Genomic DNA, 14,658 nt, shown 5'->3' on the forward strand with positions numbered 1-14,658 from the left:
GAGGTAGAGTTTAGTGATTCATCAGTTGCATATAACACCCAGGGCTCATTAAATCAAGTGCCCTCCTTAATGTCCATCACCTAGTTAGCCCATCCCCAACCTACCTCCCCTCCAGCAATCCTCAGTTTGTTTCCTAGAGTTAAGAGTCTCTTATGGTTTGCCTCCCTCTCTGTTTTTGTCTTATTTTTGAAACGCACGATCCTTGATTAGATGCTGGACTGAAAAAATAAGCTATAAAGATATTTGTGGAACCAGAGACAATTTGAATACGGACTATATATACTACTGTATCAATGTTAATTTTCTTGAATGTGATAATGAAATCATGGTTATTGTAGGAGAACGTACTTGTTCTTGAAACATACATTCTAAAGTACGTAGAAAGGAATAAAGCAAATTGCGGCCAAGCTATAAAGACAAATGAAACTCCATTCCTACTCTGTGTTCACAGAAAAAGGTATTTCTCCTCCCACTTAAAATAGAAATATGCCATCAACATGCATATTTGTAATATACATAATACAAACAATTACAATTATACACAACTACGTACCATTATATTATATACAACAATGCATAATATGTAATAGAAAAATGTCATTAATAATAAAGAACCTAAAGGAATACAGAAAAAGCTACCATTTATTAAGGACTGACTCTGTGTCAGGTATGCATACACCAACATAAAGAAGGGTTAAATGTGTCCCAGGTTATAAAACTAGGTTTTGAACTCAGCGCTCTATTTCTCCCCAAGGTTCAGTTCCTGACATTACATTATGCAGCCTCTTTAACAAAAGAAGTCCAAAATTTTAGAAGTTAAAATATAGAAAACAGCACAGACATCTGAATATAAGATACATTTGAAGTATACATAAACATCAAGTTTAATGACCGTAGGTTGTATCATTGATATTCACACAAGTGTTTTAATTTTGAATTAAAGAAAATTAGACTAAAAGGGAAAAGTTTGTATACAGACTAATGAAATTTATAACCACATTATGGATGAGTAGAAAGGATGGCATCAAATTTTCAGTTTCCTCATCAACAGGTCATCTACGCCTAAATCAGGTCAGCAAACCATAGCCCAAAGCCAAATCTGGCTCTCTCACTGTCTTTGTAAATAAAGTTTTATTGGAATACAACCTTGCCCACTCATTTATGATCTGTCTATGCCTGCCTTCCTGCTACAATGGCAGAGGTGAATAATTATGATAGAGACAGTACGGCCCACAAAACCTAAAGTATTTATTATCTGGCCCTTTACAGAAAGTTTGCCAACCCCTGGTTTAAATGATAGCCATTTATATCACAAATAGTAGAAAAATAATTAGCCTATTCATTTCAGCTCTATTTAAGCTTCACTGTGAACTCTACCTGATTTAAGTTTTCTTCCTTTGTAATTAGCATCACTTAGAAAAAGCTAATGAGTTTTCGAATTTCCACAAGGATATTCACATGTCAGTTATATTCCATAGAGTAGGTCTTATTTTAGCTGCCCAGTAATTTATCTTTCACGATACTATTACAAACAAAATCCTAATTAAAGCACATTTGCAGTTACCCCCACACATTCTTATCCCCCTATTGCATACAATCTGCAAAGATATGAACAAAGGAAAGATGAATAGCTGATACGACTTTCTGAAAAGACAAAATAGCTGATCTGACGAAAGAATTCCTAATACCCTGTTCCCCCTAGAACATCTCAAAGTACCATTTAGGACCAACAACATCACCATCACCTGCCTATTAGAAATGCAAATTCACGGGTCTCATCCCAGACCTACCAGGTGACTCTTACACTAAAAGTTTAATAACAGAATTGATATTACTTACCTTGAGTGTGAACAGGCTGATTCGGCCAGGCAGTTTATAAAACAGCCCCTCTCCTCCTCTTGAATTGGAATGTAACATGGCATTGAGACACGCCAGAGGGGATGTCCCGCTGTAAAAACATACAAGGATGGATGAGGGTTATAGAAATCTATATGCCTATTTACTCAAAGATTCAACACCCTCCAACTCATTCTTAAATCAAGAAGCAGCAGAGCAAGAAATACAGCAGAAAAGAGCCCATGACAATTTCACTTTGAAAGTAGCACAGGGCAACAAATGAAATCCCCATCAACCACACCCAGGCAGGACATGGTATGTGATTCCCTTGTTCCACACCTGGCACTTCCTTAGTGCCTTTTGACAATATCAACCAAGTTCTCAAAGACATTTAGAAAAAGTACACAATGACTGTTCAAATTCAGGGAGTTAAAAAAAAAAGTATTACCCAATATTTTTATTAAATTTTAAAAATTAAATTTTAATATTAAAAGCAAAACTGTAATGTGACCTGCATATATCATGCTCAGAAACTGCCACATAACACTATCAACACAAAGACCACAGAATCAACGGTGCTGTCCCAAGAAAACAAGCACACCTTTTTATCCCCAGTTAAATATTTGCAAATAAGCACACAAAAGAAGAGTATTTCATGTGCTTTTTCTCTGTTGGGATGGGGAGAGAATGGGTTTTACTCTACATCTACCCAGGAGCAATCACTTAAATTTAAACTTAAAAAGAAAAGTCAGTCAAATGGATCTGGTTCCCAATAATGAAAAAAAGATGGATCCTTAAGATATTTCACACTCCCTGCTACAGTAGTTGGCTGCAAAACAATAACTCAGTGAATTAGAGGCCATTTACTGAATCTTAAAATAGAACAGCTGTCAAAAACACAGACAAATGTCCATTATTAATATTAACTGAGTTTGGCACTAGCATGTTAGTGCTAAGATTCACCTGTGCACCGTCTCGTCCGTCTCGCCAGTATGTTAAAAATATACAAATATCTTAAGTAAAGCCTCTTAAGATCTTTCAGAACCAGAAGCCTTAATTTATGCAGTGTTAAAAATAAATTCTGAGTCTAAAAAAGCCATTAAAAAAAAACAACCTTATTACTTATTCTGCTTTGGAACACACTGGATGCTAAAAAAATTTTCACCAAGAACCAATCTCTATACAAGAAACCTTGTGCAGAATCTGGAGTATCAAGTGGGTGTGCTAACATCTCTGCTACAAGGGGGAACGGCATGCTGGCAGAGTCCTTCAGCAGAACAGTGTGACTCCTACACACTATACCTCTGTCTACAAATTACAGAGCTGCTCACTCATCACGAGCCACCATGACTGCTTCATTAATTCCTATAAGAGCAAGAAGCAGAAACAAGTTAAAGTTCTCAATTTCAGGGGCGCCTGGGTGGCACAGCGGTTAAGCGTCTGCCTTCGGCTCAGGGCGTGATCCTGGCGTTATGGGATCGAGCCCCACATCAGGCTCCTCCGCTATGAGCCTGCTTCTTCCTGTCCCACTCCCCCTGACTGTGTTCCCTCTCTCTCTCTGGCTGTCTCTCTCTCTGTCGAATAAATAAATAAAATCTTAAAAAAAAAAAAAAAAAAAAAAAAAAAAGTTCTCAATTTCATCTGTCCCAAAGGGACTAATTTACCTTCTATAGGTACAGTGGTCCAACAGCAGTGCAGACAGCAGCATGATGGGAAATAGCCCATAAAAACAAAAATAAAGCACAATTATAACACTACACAGTGCATAGGTACTATTTAAATGAATGTGATCTACACGATCCTAACCCTCCCTCCCCACAAACTGTCAGCTTGAGACTATTTGAACTGATAACTGGAAAGTGAGGGTCTTTTGACCCTAAAAGGTCAACAATTTCAAGCAGCTAAAGCTTAACCAGCTAAAACATATGCTGTTTGTTCTGAGTCCCAAGAAGGGAGACTGTGTTGTGCTCTCCTCTTTCATTTAAATTAAAGAAAAAGGGGACTGGGGTGAGAGTGAAGAGAAAAAAGGATTAAACACAGCCACTGATTTTCATGCCTGCAATTCCTTTTGTTTCTAACTTGTTGCTTTTCTAGGAAAACTACATCATAGGAGAATAAAGTCAAGGTCACGTTAAACTTTAGTACATTCCTATGATGAATGGCAAGACTCAGTAGGGAGGAAAAAAGGCTAGTGGTGTTATGGTGATGAGCCCACCCTTCTTTTGATCCTGAAACAAAGAACTTCAGGGATACAGAAAGAAGGGAAGTTTTAAACAAGACAGAGCCTATCAGAGTCTGCCCCTTCTCTACTACTAAAATGCGCAAGAGAGAATACAAAAGAAAATGCGTGGATTTCTTACAAAAGGAACACACTCCATGTCAAGATTTAAGGGAGAGCAAGAATAGGGAAGGCCGCTACATCGCTAATGAAAACAAATGGATGTCCACCCACTCCCACCCTCCACCCAAGAGGACACACAACCTGGGAGATAGTTTTATACCACACCAGACTGGGGCGGGGGGAGGGGGGGAGAGACACAGAGAATGAGAGACAGAAAGAAAGAGAAGGCATATATACACTTAATCACATCACTAAGTATCTACAGAAAGACATATGTCCCATGAAACCCTCTTGAACAACAAGAACAATACAAACCTCATTTCCTTTAGTCCTTCTGCCTCTATGACCTGCAGAATCTGTTTTGGTGTCATTGGAGCATCCGAGTAGTTTTCTAGTACCTGAAGAAATATAAATGTTCTGATTTGAGTGCACAATTTCCATTTACATCCATCAGTCTACATCCTGAGCTACAGTTCTGCTGCGAGGTACCACTGCTAACAATCTAGTTTTTCCAGTTAGCACTGCGTCAGAAACCAAATTACGTATCTAAGATGTTGCTAAAAGTGACTGAAATAAACGTAAATTTTCTAATTCTTAATTCTAAAAACACCCATCTTCTTAGCGTACATGCTATGGTACATGGGTGGGGCCTCAGCAACCCCGGTTACTGCTTAACTTCATGTTACTCACACGACTAAACCACAGCAGACACAGAGCTACACAATAATGACGACACAGAAATGCATTCAGATTTTTTTCCCGAGGAAGTCTGAGTAGTACCTGTATTTTTAAGTGATGGGTTTTTGCCACTGTGTTGTGAAATTCTGGTGTTAACTGTCACAGTACCTTTTCCCATTTGGCAACACGAGGCTCTGATTCTGTAGGACCGGTGCAGGCAAAGCAACGAGAAACAGAACGTCCCATTTATGTTAGCACCATCTCTAACCACGTCATGGCAGCAGGTCCTTAGTGAGCAACGGCAGCTCTCACGAGAAGGAGCTGAGCTGTTTCAGAAATGCTCTCCTTCTTGGGGAGGGAAAAGCCCGTCAGTATCTTTGTACTGTGTGTACCAGCGGCCGCTGAGGCTACTCCACACAACATCTTACAGCCACTTAACTGTAACAACTAAGTAAGTGCGGCTTTGTCACAAATAAAATGTAAAGCAAGAAGTCTGTCAGGACTGCTGCTAAAGGTTCTCCCTGTGGAAGAACATGAGCCCTTAGTACTAAAGGAAGTCAAGCTTTGGAGAAGCAGGTGCTGAAATAAAGCCCCTATTTACCGTGTTCCCGTTGTTAGCCTCTCTCTTCAATTTTTACATTCTCTTCAAGTAGCACTCTCACAGCTTCAACTACTACCAATATTCTGCTAACTCCCAAATATTCACCTCTAGCCAGGGCTTCTCCCCAGCTTCCAACTCAAATATTCACTTCTGTACTGACAGACCACCTTGATCATCTGTTCTAATTCATCTAACTGGCAACTCCAATCCATTGCCCCTCTTCCTCCATCACCTAATACAGAGACCTAGGCAGCACCCCTCACTCTCACCTGTCCCCCAGTTCCTTCCCTCACCCAACACACAGCCCCTTCACTAATATCGCTGCAACCAGCCCTGCGTTCCTCAAATCCATTCTTCCTCTGCTACCACCCTTCACTCCACAAATACATGAAATACTTACTTGTGCCAGGGACAATTCCAGAATTCAGCAGTAAACAAGACCAAATTCCTGCTCCTGCAGAACTTACCCGCTATAGCCTGAGGTCAACCCAACAAAATATATCTGCCCTCACACTTTCCCCACTTTACAATTCTTCAACAGCAACCTAATCACATACAGCAAAGGCCAAAGCTTCTGAAGAGCTCACCAGCTCACTGGAAAAGCACAGGCTTTAGAACCAGACGGACCTGGATTTAAATGCTGGCCTTCTAAACCTGGGCAAGTTACCTACCCACCCTGAGCCTCGGTTGCCCCACTTGCGATGGAAGGATATTGATGTCTTCCCCTAAGAGTTGTTTTACAGACTGCAGATCATGGAAGTGCCTACGGAGCCTGGCACAAATACCTGCTCACGGGCCTGGCACACAAGGCCCTCGGAATCTGGTCTCTGCCTGTCTCTCTACCTGGCTGCCAAACTGATACTCCACAACTTCACATTCCAATAACTATGTGTAGTTCTACCCAATTCCCACATTCTCCACCCTGTGCACAAGCGTGCGCACACACCACCAGCTCCTTGTCACCAGCTCCTAACATCCTCCTCGATGGGCATAACTTCTACTCACTCTTCAAGATTTAGTTTGCAAAGCACCTCCCTCCAGGAAGCCTTCTCTGATCTCTGCCAGGCAGAGTTAAATGTCTCTTTTCAGTGTCCTCATAGTCCACAACACATGTAATTTACAAAATGGGGACACTTGTGAGTGAAATGAGGAACTAGTCATGATGATGCCTGGACAATAAGCCTGAACCAGGATGTCTGTTTATCATATGTACATCTACGATGGCACCTACCACGCACGTAGTAAAATGCTATTCATGGGTCTAGACCTTCTCCATTCCCAGAAGACTGTAAGTTCCTCAAGGGAAACCTTACCCATCTCTGTATTCCAAGAATCTGAGTGCCAAGTTAAGCAGTGTTGACCTGAACAAACCCACAACAAACCCTGTTACAAGCTACTAACGTTCACAGCCACAGATATCACTTCTTTGATACTAAATGAGAGCTGAGCTAGCGAATTTTTGTACCCTAATTTTTTTAAAAAAGAAGCATGACTCTGACAAATTAGTTACCAATTATTTAAACAGCAGTCAGGAAGAGCCTGAGACTCTAAGACAGAGGAAACAAAATCTCTAAAAGGAAGTTATATCAAAAGATACAAAGTATTCGCTTTTATTATAATTGTAAATGCCTCCAGCTTTTAGTACAAGAACAATTCAGCAGTGTTCTATTCCTAGTCCCTGTCTTTCTAGCACACTTTAAAAAAAAAAAAAGTATCTCTTCTCCTACTTCAAAGAGAAAAAAAATGTTTGATGTAAGAATGGTCAGTCATGAATCAAAGTGAAAGATAAAGCGTACAATGAAGAGTTTCTCAAAGCCAGGGAGAATCCATTTAAGGACATTCCATTTAAAGGGAAATCCCCTCGGCTATTTCTCCCAAACAAATTGTTCCTAATAAGCAGGAGGATTTATACCATCCAACCCTCTAAAGTCTACCTCATATCTAGAAGACAATACTACAGAATGTTTGGAAAGTGTATCTACTTCTCGACAACATAATTAGCATCTGCAAAAGTCAATCTCCTGGGGTACACTACACTACTGAAATTCTCCAGAAGTCTCTTCCTTCCTACCAAATTAGTTTTTAAGAATTCCCAGTATCACTCTAGCCACCCATCCAAGCAAGGTCAGGAGCAATATGAAACCACCCCAAAGCAAGTGCATCTGATTGCCATGGCAAGCACTCCAAATTCACCTGTCCAAAGAGTAGATTTAATTGCCTGACATGCCATTACAGCTTTCTCTAGCCAAAACTGTTCTCTGTTCAGCATAAGCTCTCACAAGCTCCCCAGCACTTGGTGTTGCAGTTTTCTTTAAATGGGGAGAAGACTCTAAAAAGTTGCCCCTCACCTACCAAATGGTCCCATCCAAAGGGACAGAAAATTCTAATAAAAAACAATAAAAGATATGCACAATTACGCACCATGTTTCCACAGGTCGTCTTTCACGTGTTTAATGGCACTACAAAGTCATTCCTGTTCATAGTATTTTTTAATGAAGGCCCATAAAACAAAAAGAAAGACCTTATTCAGATAATCTGGCATGAAGTCAAGCCAATGATAAAACAAAATTAACAACCTGATACTGGAGTTCAGATCACAGTAAGTTCGAGACCCTAAAGAGGCTTAACAGAACAGTGGACCCTGAATTCCTGAAGTCTTTCAACTAGTAAGAGCCAAAAGAGCTTTGAGACAAGTGAACTTTAGAATTCTGTCAGAACATAAATAACACAGGATTTGAAGGTACTTTCACCTACCTCTAACAAGTAAAACTCTGGCAAGCGAATTTCCTTTTGGTGCCCAGAGTCATAAACACCTGCATAACAGAAACTTAGAGGAGAATTTCAATGAACACCCAAGACTCAACCCTGAGGAGAAAGAGAGCAAGCACATCCTTTGGCTCTCCCCTCCTCTCCTTCAGGCCTAAATTTGTTTCCAGGTGAGGCAACATTGGAGAAATCCTAAAATTTCCAAGAGATCTCAAGGCTAGCCAAAGCTTCCAATTTTGACTGAATCAAAAAATATTCAGAACTTCAGAATCTTCCAATTTCATGTGTCAAACCAAAACAAATGAACTGAAGCATGAAACCTGAGCGCACACACACTTGCTATTTGTGTCCATTGGGCAACAAGTGCCTGGGGAAGACAATCAGGAACACCAGTGAAAATTCTCTTGTAAACCAAACAGCTTTAGTTCTTACAATAACTGGGTTTTACATGCTCTAAGAAAAAGGTGTACCATAGAGTTGTGACGACCCCCAACACAACAGTCATCTCTTTGCACAACATCTTTGAGAAAGGAACCTCACTTCCCAATAAAGTAAAAGATTAGAAGGTGAAACTTCATTCATCATTAAAAGTGAATTACAGCAATTATATATAAACTACAAGGTGTCAAGAGACATGTATGCTATCCGCACTAGAACCCTGCTGTGACAGTTCTTGAGGAAGTGACATCTCTGGGAGAAGTTACTATTGTCATCTGCCAAGATTTTATAAGAACATGTCTCACAGTGTCTTAGCTTTGTGGGTGCAAATCCAAAAGGAAGGTATTTCGTTTACAAGTCCTCTGACGCTATGAAAATAAAATCCACAACCCTCTTCACTAGGCAGCTTCAACACTCCAATTACTCCCTCCTCTGCTAAGTCCTCAGTGAGCAGTACCTTCAGAGACACTTGGTCTTTGTCCAACACTTCATGTATACATGCACCAGGACACTAAGGAGAGGAGGACACACACATACGTTCTTTGCAAAGTAGAGTCAGTTCTCTGCGGAGTGCCTATCTCCAGTCTAGCTTATGAAGTAAAACACTAGTCAGCGTTTCTCAAAGTGTGGTCCCGGGCCACCTGCATTACAGTCAACATGGGAAACTGGTTAAAAGGAAGACATTCAGGCTCTACTCGGTTTGAATTTCAGACTCAGAAGACCTTAAGTAGGGCCCTAGAACGAGCATTCCTAAGAATCTCCCAGGTGTCCCCAACAAGACACTAAAGTTTGAGAACCACTGCTCAGGGTTCCACCTGGGAGTGAGCACTTGCGTCCCTCCACACACCTGGCTTAAATTGGGAAACCTCAAAATGTCACTCGCGTCCTTAAAACTGGGGGTGTTTTCCGACCCCTGGAGTCAAACGCACCACCCCGATGCCCACCAGGAAGCGAGGGAGGAGCTTCCGACCCTTCCCGGAAACCTAACTCCCCCGAGTGCATAAACGAAGCTGCCCCAGACCCCCAGACGCCGCCAAATAGTGGGGGAGGGGAGGCTGGGGCCCCGCCGCCCAGAGGGGGAGGAGCCGGCCTGCCAGCTCGCCCCTCCGCAGGAATTTAGGGGGTGGGGGGAGCTGCAGAAAAAGGCGCCACATCCAACCGGCGGGGGACCTCTCCCCCACCCAACGCCTGAGGTGGGGGGGGAAGCCATCCCGTTCCTAGAGAAATTGTGGCCCCGCCCCCTCCTGCAGTGGGCAGGGCTTCGCCCCTCCCCCTCCCCGTGGAGGGGGCTCGGCTAGCCCACCCCCCACGTCCCCCACTGAGCCCCCTCGGCGGCCCGCCTCACCAGGCGCGCGGCCTCGGCCCACGTGCGCTCCTTCTTCCTCTTCTGTTTGTCCTTCATCCTCCTCCTCCCCGGCGGCGGTGGCGGCGGCGGCGGCTCCACGCGGGACCTCCGGGCGGGGCGGGTGGCGGCGGCGCGGAGCTGGGGCAGCGGTGGCGGCGGGGGGCGCGTGGCGGCGGCGGCGCGCAAGGACTCGGGTGCGGCCGGGGAGAGGGGGCGGGCGCCCGGGGACCGGCTGGCGCGAGACCCGGCGCGAGGGCGGCGGTGGGGGAGGGGTGGCGGCGGCTCCACGCGCCCGCGCTGCGTCAGTCGCCCACGGCGGCGGCGGCGGCGGCGGCAGCAGCGGCGGCAGCCCCGCGATCGCTAAGGAATGCGGCGGCTCCGCATAACCACGGGGTCAGAGGTCACGGCTCCAGCCTCCGCTTTCCCGCTCTGCTGAGGGGCCGAGACAGGACTGGCGGTGGGGCAGGAAGGCGAGACGCGGCTTTCCCTTCGGCGCCCGGGTGTGTGCGTGTCTGCCGTGGGTGTGTGTGTGTGTGAGTGTGTGTGAAGAGTGAGGAGGGGGAGTGTGGGGTTTTTTTTTTTTTTTGAACAAAAACAAACCGAAAGGGCTGCTGGGAATTGTAGTCCCGACTGCCTCTCTGGACTCCCCCGCTCCGGAAGAATATGGCTGCAAGAAACGCTTGGACCACACTTCCCGGCGTACCTCGCGGTTCTTTTCCGCCCTCCCCTACCTTCCTCCGCCTCGCGCAGAGCTCGGTAAAGAAGGGGGACGGGCAGTCGTTCGGGGAAGAGACGGGGCGGAGTCTCGCGAGGTGCGGGAACTGGCTGGGAGCCTGAGGCATTCTGGGAAGCGATGCTGGGAAGGGGCGGTGGCTGGGCTCTCCAGCCACACTTAACCCTTCCGGCGCTTCTCGCATCCCGGCAGCTGGGCGGTTAAGGGTGGAGATGGGAGAACTGGTGGTAGCTCGACTCCCAGTGCTCACTTTGTGCCTCTCCCCGCCTAAACGGTTCTCACCGACACTTCACGAAGATGACAAGGGACAGGACTTTCCCTCTTGGTCCTGCCCTAAATGACTCACTGCCGCATAATAATGAGACAATGAGACACTCATACCAGTAAAACGGTTATTCCACGTTTGATGAACCTAAACAGTTCCCCATTTCCTCCTGTGCTATTACGCTCCTAATACCGCTATGTTTGCAGAAGCTGCACCCGCAGCCTAGAACATTCTTACTATTTGGCTAACTTCGTGATAACGAGGGGTAAAGAACTTGGACTTTGGGACCATACTGACCAGAATACACTTGAGGCCTTTTTAGAGGTGTACCCTGAAAAGAACACAGGCCCTGGAGTCAAGTGGACCGATGCTGGAATCTTGGCTAAGTCACCCCCCGGGTATCGACCTAAAACTAGAGCCTCAGTTTTTTAATCTACATTAGTCTAATACCTCACAGCACTATTGGGATTAAAATTAACATAGAACACCTGGCAGATTGGAAGAGGGTGTGACATTAGGTCCATATAATTTGGCTCCTGGCATAGAACGAGTGTTTAATAATTAGTATAAGCTGAGAGACAATGGACAATGGACTTAGCCTCTCTGAGCCTTGGTTGCAGAGTATGAAATGAAATGAGGTTCAGAGTACCACACAGGTTTTCTGTACTTATTTGTCCAGAAACAATCCTAAAATCAGTTTTGGGCTGGATTAATGAACAGCTCTTAACAATTAGGGAGGCAGGGTCAAAGGCCACATTTGAAATGTTTCCCTGGGTGAGGAAAGAACCCTCTCCCTGATGTTAGCACATGGAAGAGCCAGCGCCTCGAGAAGACCCATACCGTGTTGCCTAACCCTAACACCGTGGAATCCAGTGCTCCTGCTTTAATGCTCATCACACAGATGTTCACGCCCAATAAAATACCGCAAAGTGAATAGACTGTAAAAGGTTAACTAAAAAATGTCTCCCCTTCTTCCTTCACCCCAAGAAAGTGGAAAGGAAGAACAACCCCCTACCACCACCAAATTGTTTGACCTGATTTTTTTGACAAAAGTTGTTTTTAATCTACAGCTGACACAGTAACCTTTGACAAGTCATTTGACTTGTTTCAACTGTTTTCTTCTTGAGTAACTTTCACCCTCCTGTGACCTCCAAGGAGTAACTAGAAAAGATTCACTCAAAAATTTACATGTTTAGTACAAGCCCTGAGGGCAGAATAATGTCCTCTCCAACACCCCCCCCCCAAACCATCTATGCCCTAGTCCCTAGAACCTACGAGTATGTTACATTCCACTGGGAAATTGCTTTTGAAGATAGAATTAGGGACTACACAACAGCGAGATTGTCCTGGATTATATAGATGAGCCCTGTATAATCACATGGACCCTCAAGAGTAGACCACCACCACAGAAGACATGCTTTGGAGAGATGCAGAAGAATCAAGTTTGAAGCTTGAGAGGAACTCAACCCAGTGTTGCTGGCTTTGAAGGGGGCCAGGAGCCAGGGAACGTAGGCAGCCTCTAGAAGCTGAGAACACGCCCTGCCAGCAAGTAACACGACCTCAGTTCTAGAAATTCATGGAACAGAATTCTCACAACCTGAATGAACTTGCAAGCGGGTATTCCCCCCCTCCCGCCAAGTCTGCAGAAAGGAATGCAATCCTGCCAACACCTTGATTTTAGCCTTATCGGAGAACCAACTGAACCATACTATATACGGACTTCTGGGCCACAGAAAGTGTAAGACATAAATGGATGTTGTTTTAAGCCACTAAATCTGTGGTAACTTATTCCAGCGGCAAAAAAAAAAAAAAAAAAAAAAAAAATGAATACACTGAAAATGCCTTTAATTCTTTCAGCCAATAGTGACTGGCTCTCACAGTTGGGTCAAACCATGGGGGAATCCAGATGTGACTATTTCAAGGTCTCTGCCCTTACAGAATCAACCAGAAACTAATGACATCATAGTTACATGTGAAAAGAGTATGTTCAGAGGACTGTACAAAATATGTTGAAAAAATGATTTTAGTCATTAAAACTTAAGTAGCTGTGATTTTTTTAAGTGAGCAAGACACGTTTATTCTGTTGTCAGAAGCACCAAAAAACAAGCCTACATATATATATATATATATATATATATATATATATATATATATATATATATATATTTGGTGTGTGTTTTTATCACAGTGCTTTTATTACAAATTATCTTTGAAGTCAACACAGGTGCCACAGGACAGTCTAAGATAAACAGGACTGTATTCAACCCTGCTCTGTTTGGGGATGAGTCACTGTTTTCAAACTGCACAGTTATGAGCAAAGCACACATTCAGGAATTTGAATAACACGCCACTAGCAGACCCAGGAATTCCCAAAAGGACAAATACACCTCCTGAACCTCACTGTGAGCTAATAGGTTGCCGGGGGCTTTTGACCTCAGCAGTCCTGGGTTTGAATCGTCTTGCGGTCATTCTCCAGCTGACTGGCCTTGGTCAAGTTCTGAAACTTCTCTTTGACTCGGTGCCATCATTTGAACAACATGATGCATAAACTCCAAAGTGTGGAATTGGGATTAAGTAGGATCTTTGTAAAGTGACTAGTACACAGTAGACTCACTAAACGCCAGCTCTCTGCCTCGGAGAAGGTTCAGTCTGAAGTACAATAAATGCCTCGTTTTTATACTTCAGCGAACTAAGCTCTGGAATAGAGTTTGCCACTCTTAATGAAAGTTCTCTTTCAATAATTCTGTCTCCCATTTTCAAATGAAGTTGAAGTTCAGAGGTCAAATTCCACCCCCCTCCCCAGGTTCCAGATGATTAAATAAGATCACATTTACTAAACTTCCAAAATATCAGATGATCAACAAATGTGTATCTTTCCTGTCCCTCCCCCATTTCATTTCTTTGTATGATTTTTGGTTTAATGTCTGTGCTCATGTTAGCATCTCGGGTTCCATCACACACTCCCAGCATCTGGCACAATCTTGGCACACAGCGGGCACTCACTCTGTTGAATGAATGACCTTACTCAATAATTACTTTATTGGACAAAATCCCTGAGGATTTATTTCCCATTGAAGAGCCTGAAACAGTTATTTATAACATGCCCAAGCAGAACTGGGAAAGACTGAGGCAAGATTTCACCCAAACGTATCTGTGCAAATTGTAAACATGCTCAGGAATGAAGACTTCATGACCTCCCTATTGTCTTTGGGCACAGAATTGGCCCGCATCATGGGGAGCCCTCACTCAGCTTACCTGCCATTCACCATCATTTAAGTCCACCCCTGTTTTTCAGTCTCCCGTGAGACTAAAAAAAGGTGTTTAAATTTCATTTGCCCCACCCAAATGTTAATAATGGTTACTTCTGGGATGTAAGACAGAGGTCAGTTTTTGGTTTTCTTTTTTTCCTACAAAGTATTACATTTTTTTTAATTGAAAAAAAATATTTTTCGTTTAACCACAAAAGAGAGCATTTCAATTATGGTGGCAGATGTAATGTTTTTCACTTCTTTATACCTGTCTGTATTTTCCAAATCTTCTAGAATGAGTATGTGCTACTCATATATGAGTATGGTGAAAAAATAAAAATGTTAATGCTCAACAGTGTGATAACATCTTTAATAATAATTCTTCCTTTCATTTTACTTAAAAAGAT

At 43.5% G+C, this 14,658-nt stretch overlaps 1 protein-coding gene across 4 annotated transcripts in view; it reads right to left on the minus strand.

Moving 5' to 3' along the window:
- Positions 1 to 10,189, minus strand: part of ASXL1 (ASXL transcriptional regulator 1) — a 75,670-nt gene extending 65,481 nt beyond the window's left edge. For 2 of the 4 annotated variants that reach the window (XM_057312598.1, XM_026503267.4), the window contains exons 1-3: positions 10,006 to 10,182; positions 4,493 to 4,575; positions 1,840 to 1,948 (exon numbers count right to left, since the gene is read on the minus strand). In XM_057312598.1, the coding sequence (XP_057168581.1) occupies positions 1,840 to 1,948; positions 4,493 to 4,575; positions 10,006 to 10,062 (249 nt within the window). In that variant the 5' untranslated portion in view covers positions 10,063 to 10,182. Of the gene's footprint in view, positions 1 to 1,839; positions 1,949 to 4,492; positions 4,576 to 10,005 lie in introns of all 4 variants that reach the window. The other 2 variants (XM_026503265.4, XM_057312597.1) reach the window with 2 other exon arrangements.
- Positions 10,190 to 14,658: the final 4,469 nt, after the last annotated feature.

This window comes from Ursus arctos, unplaced genomic scaffold (genome assembly GCF_023065955.2).
Source record: "Ursus arctos isolate Adak ecotype North America unplaced genomic scaffold, UrsArc2.0 scaffold_16, whole genome shotgun sequence".
In the NCBI taxonomy this organism is placed as follows: domain Eukaryota; kingdom Metazoa; phylum Chordata; class Mammalia; order Carnivora; family Ursidae; genus Ursus; species Ursus arctos.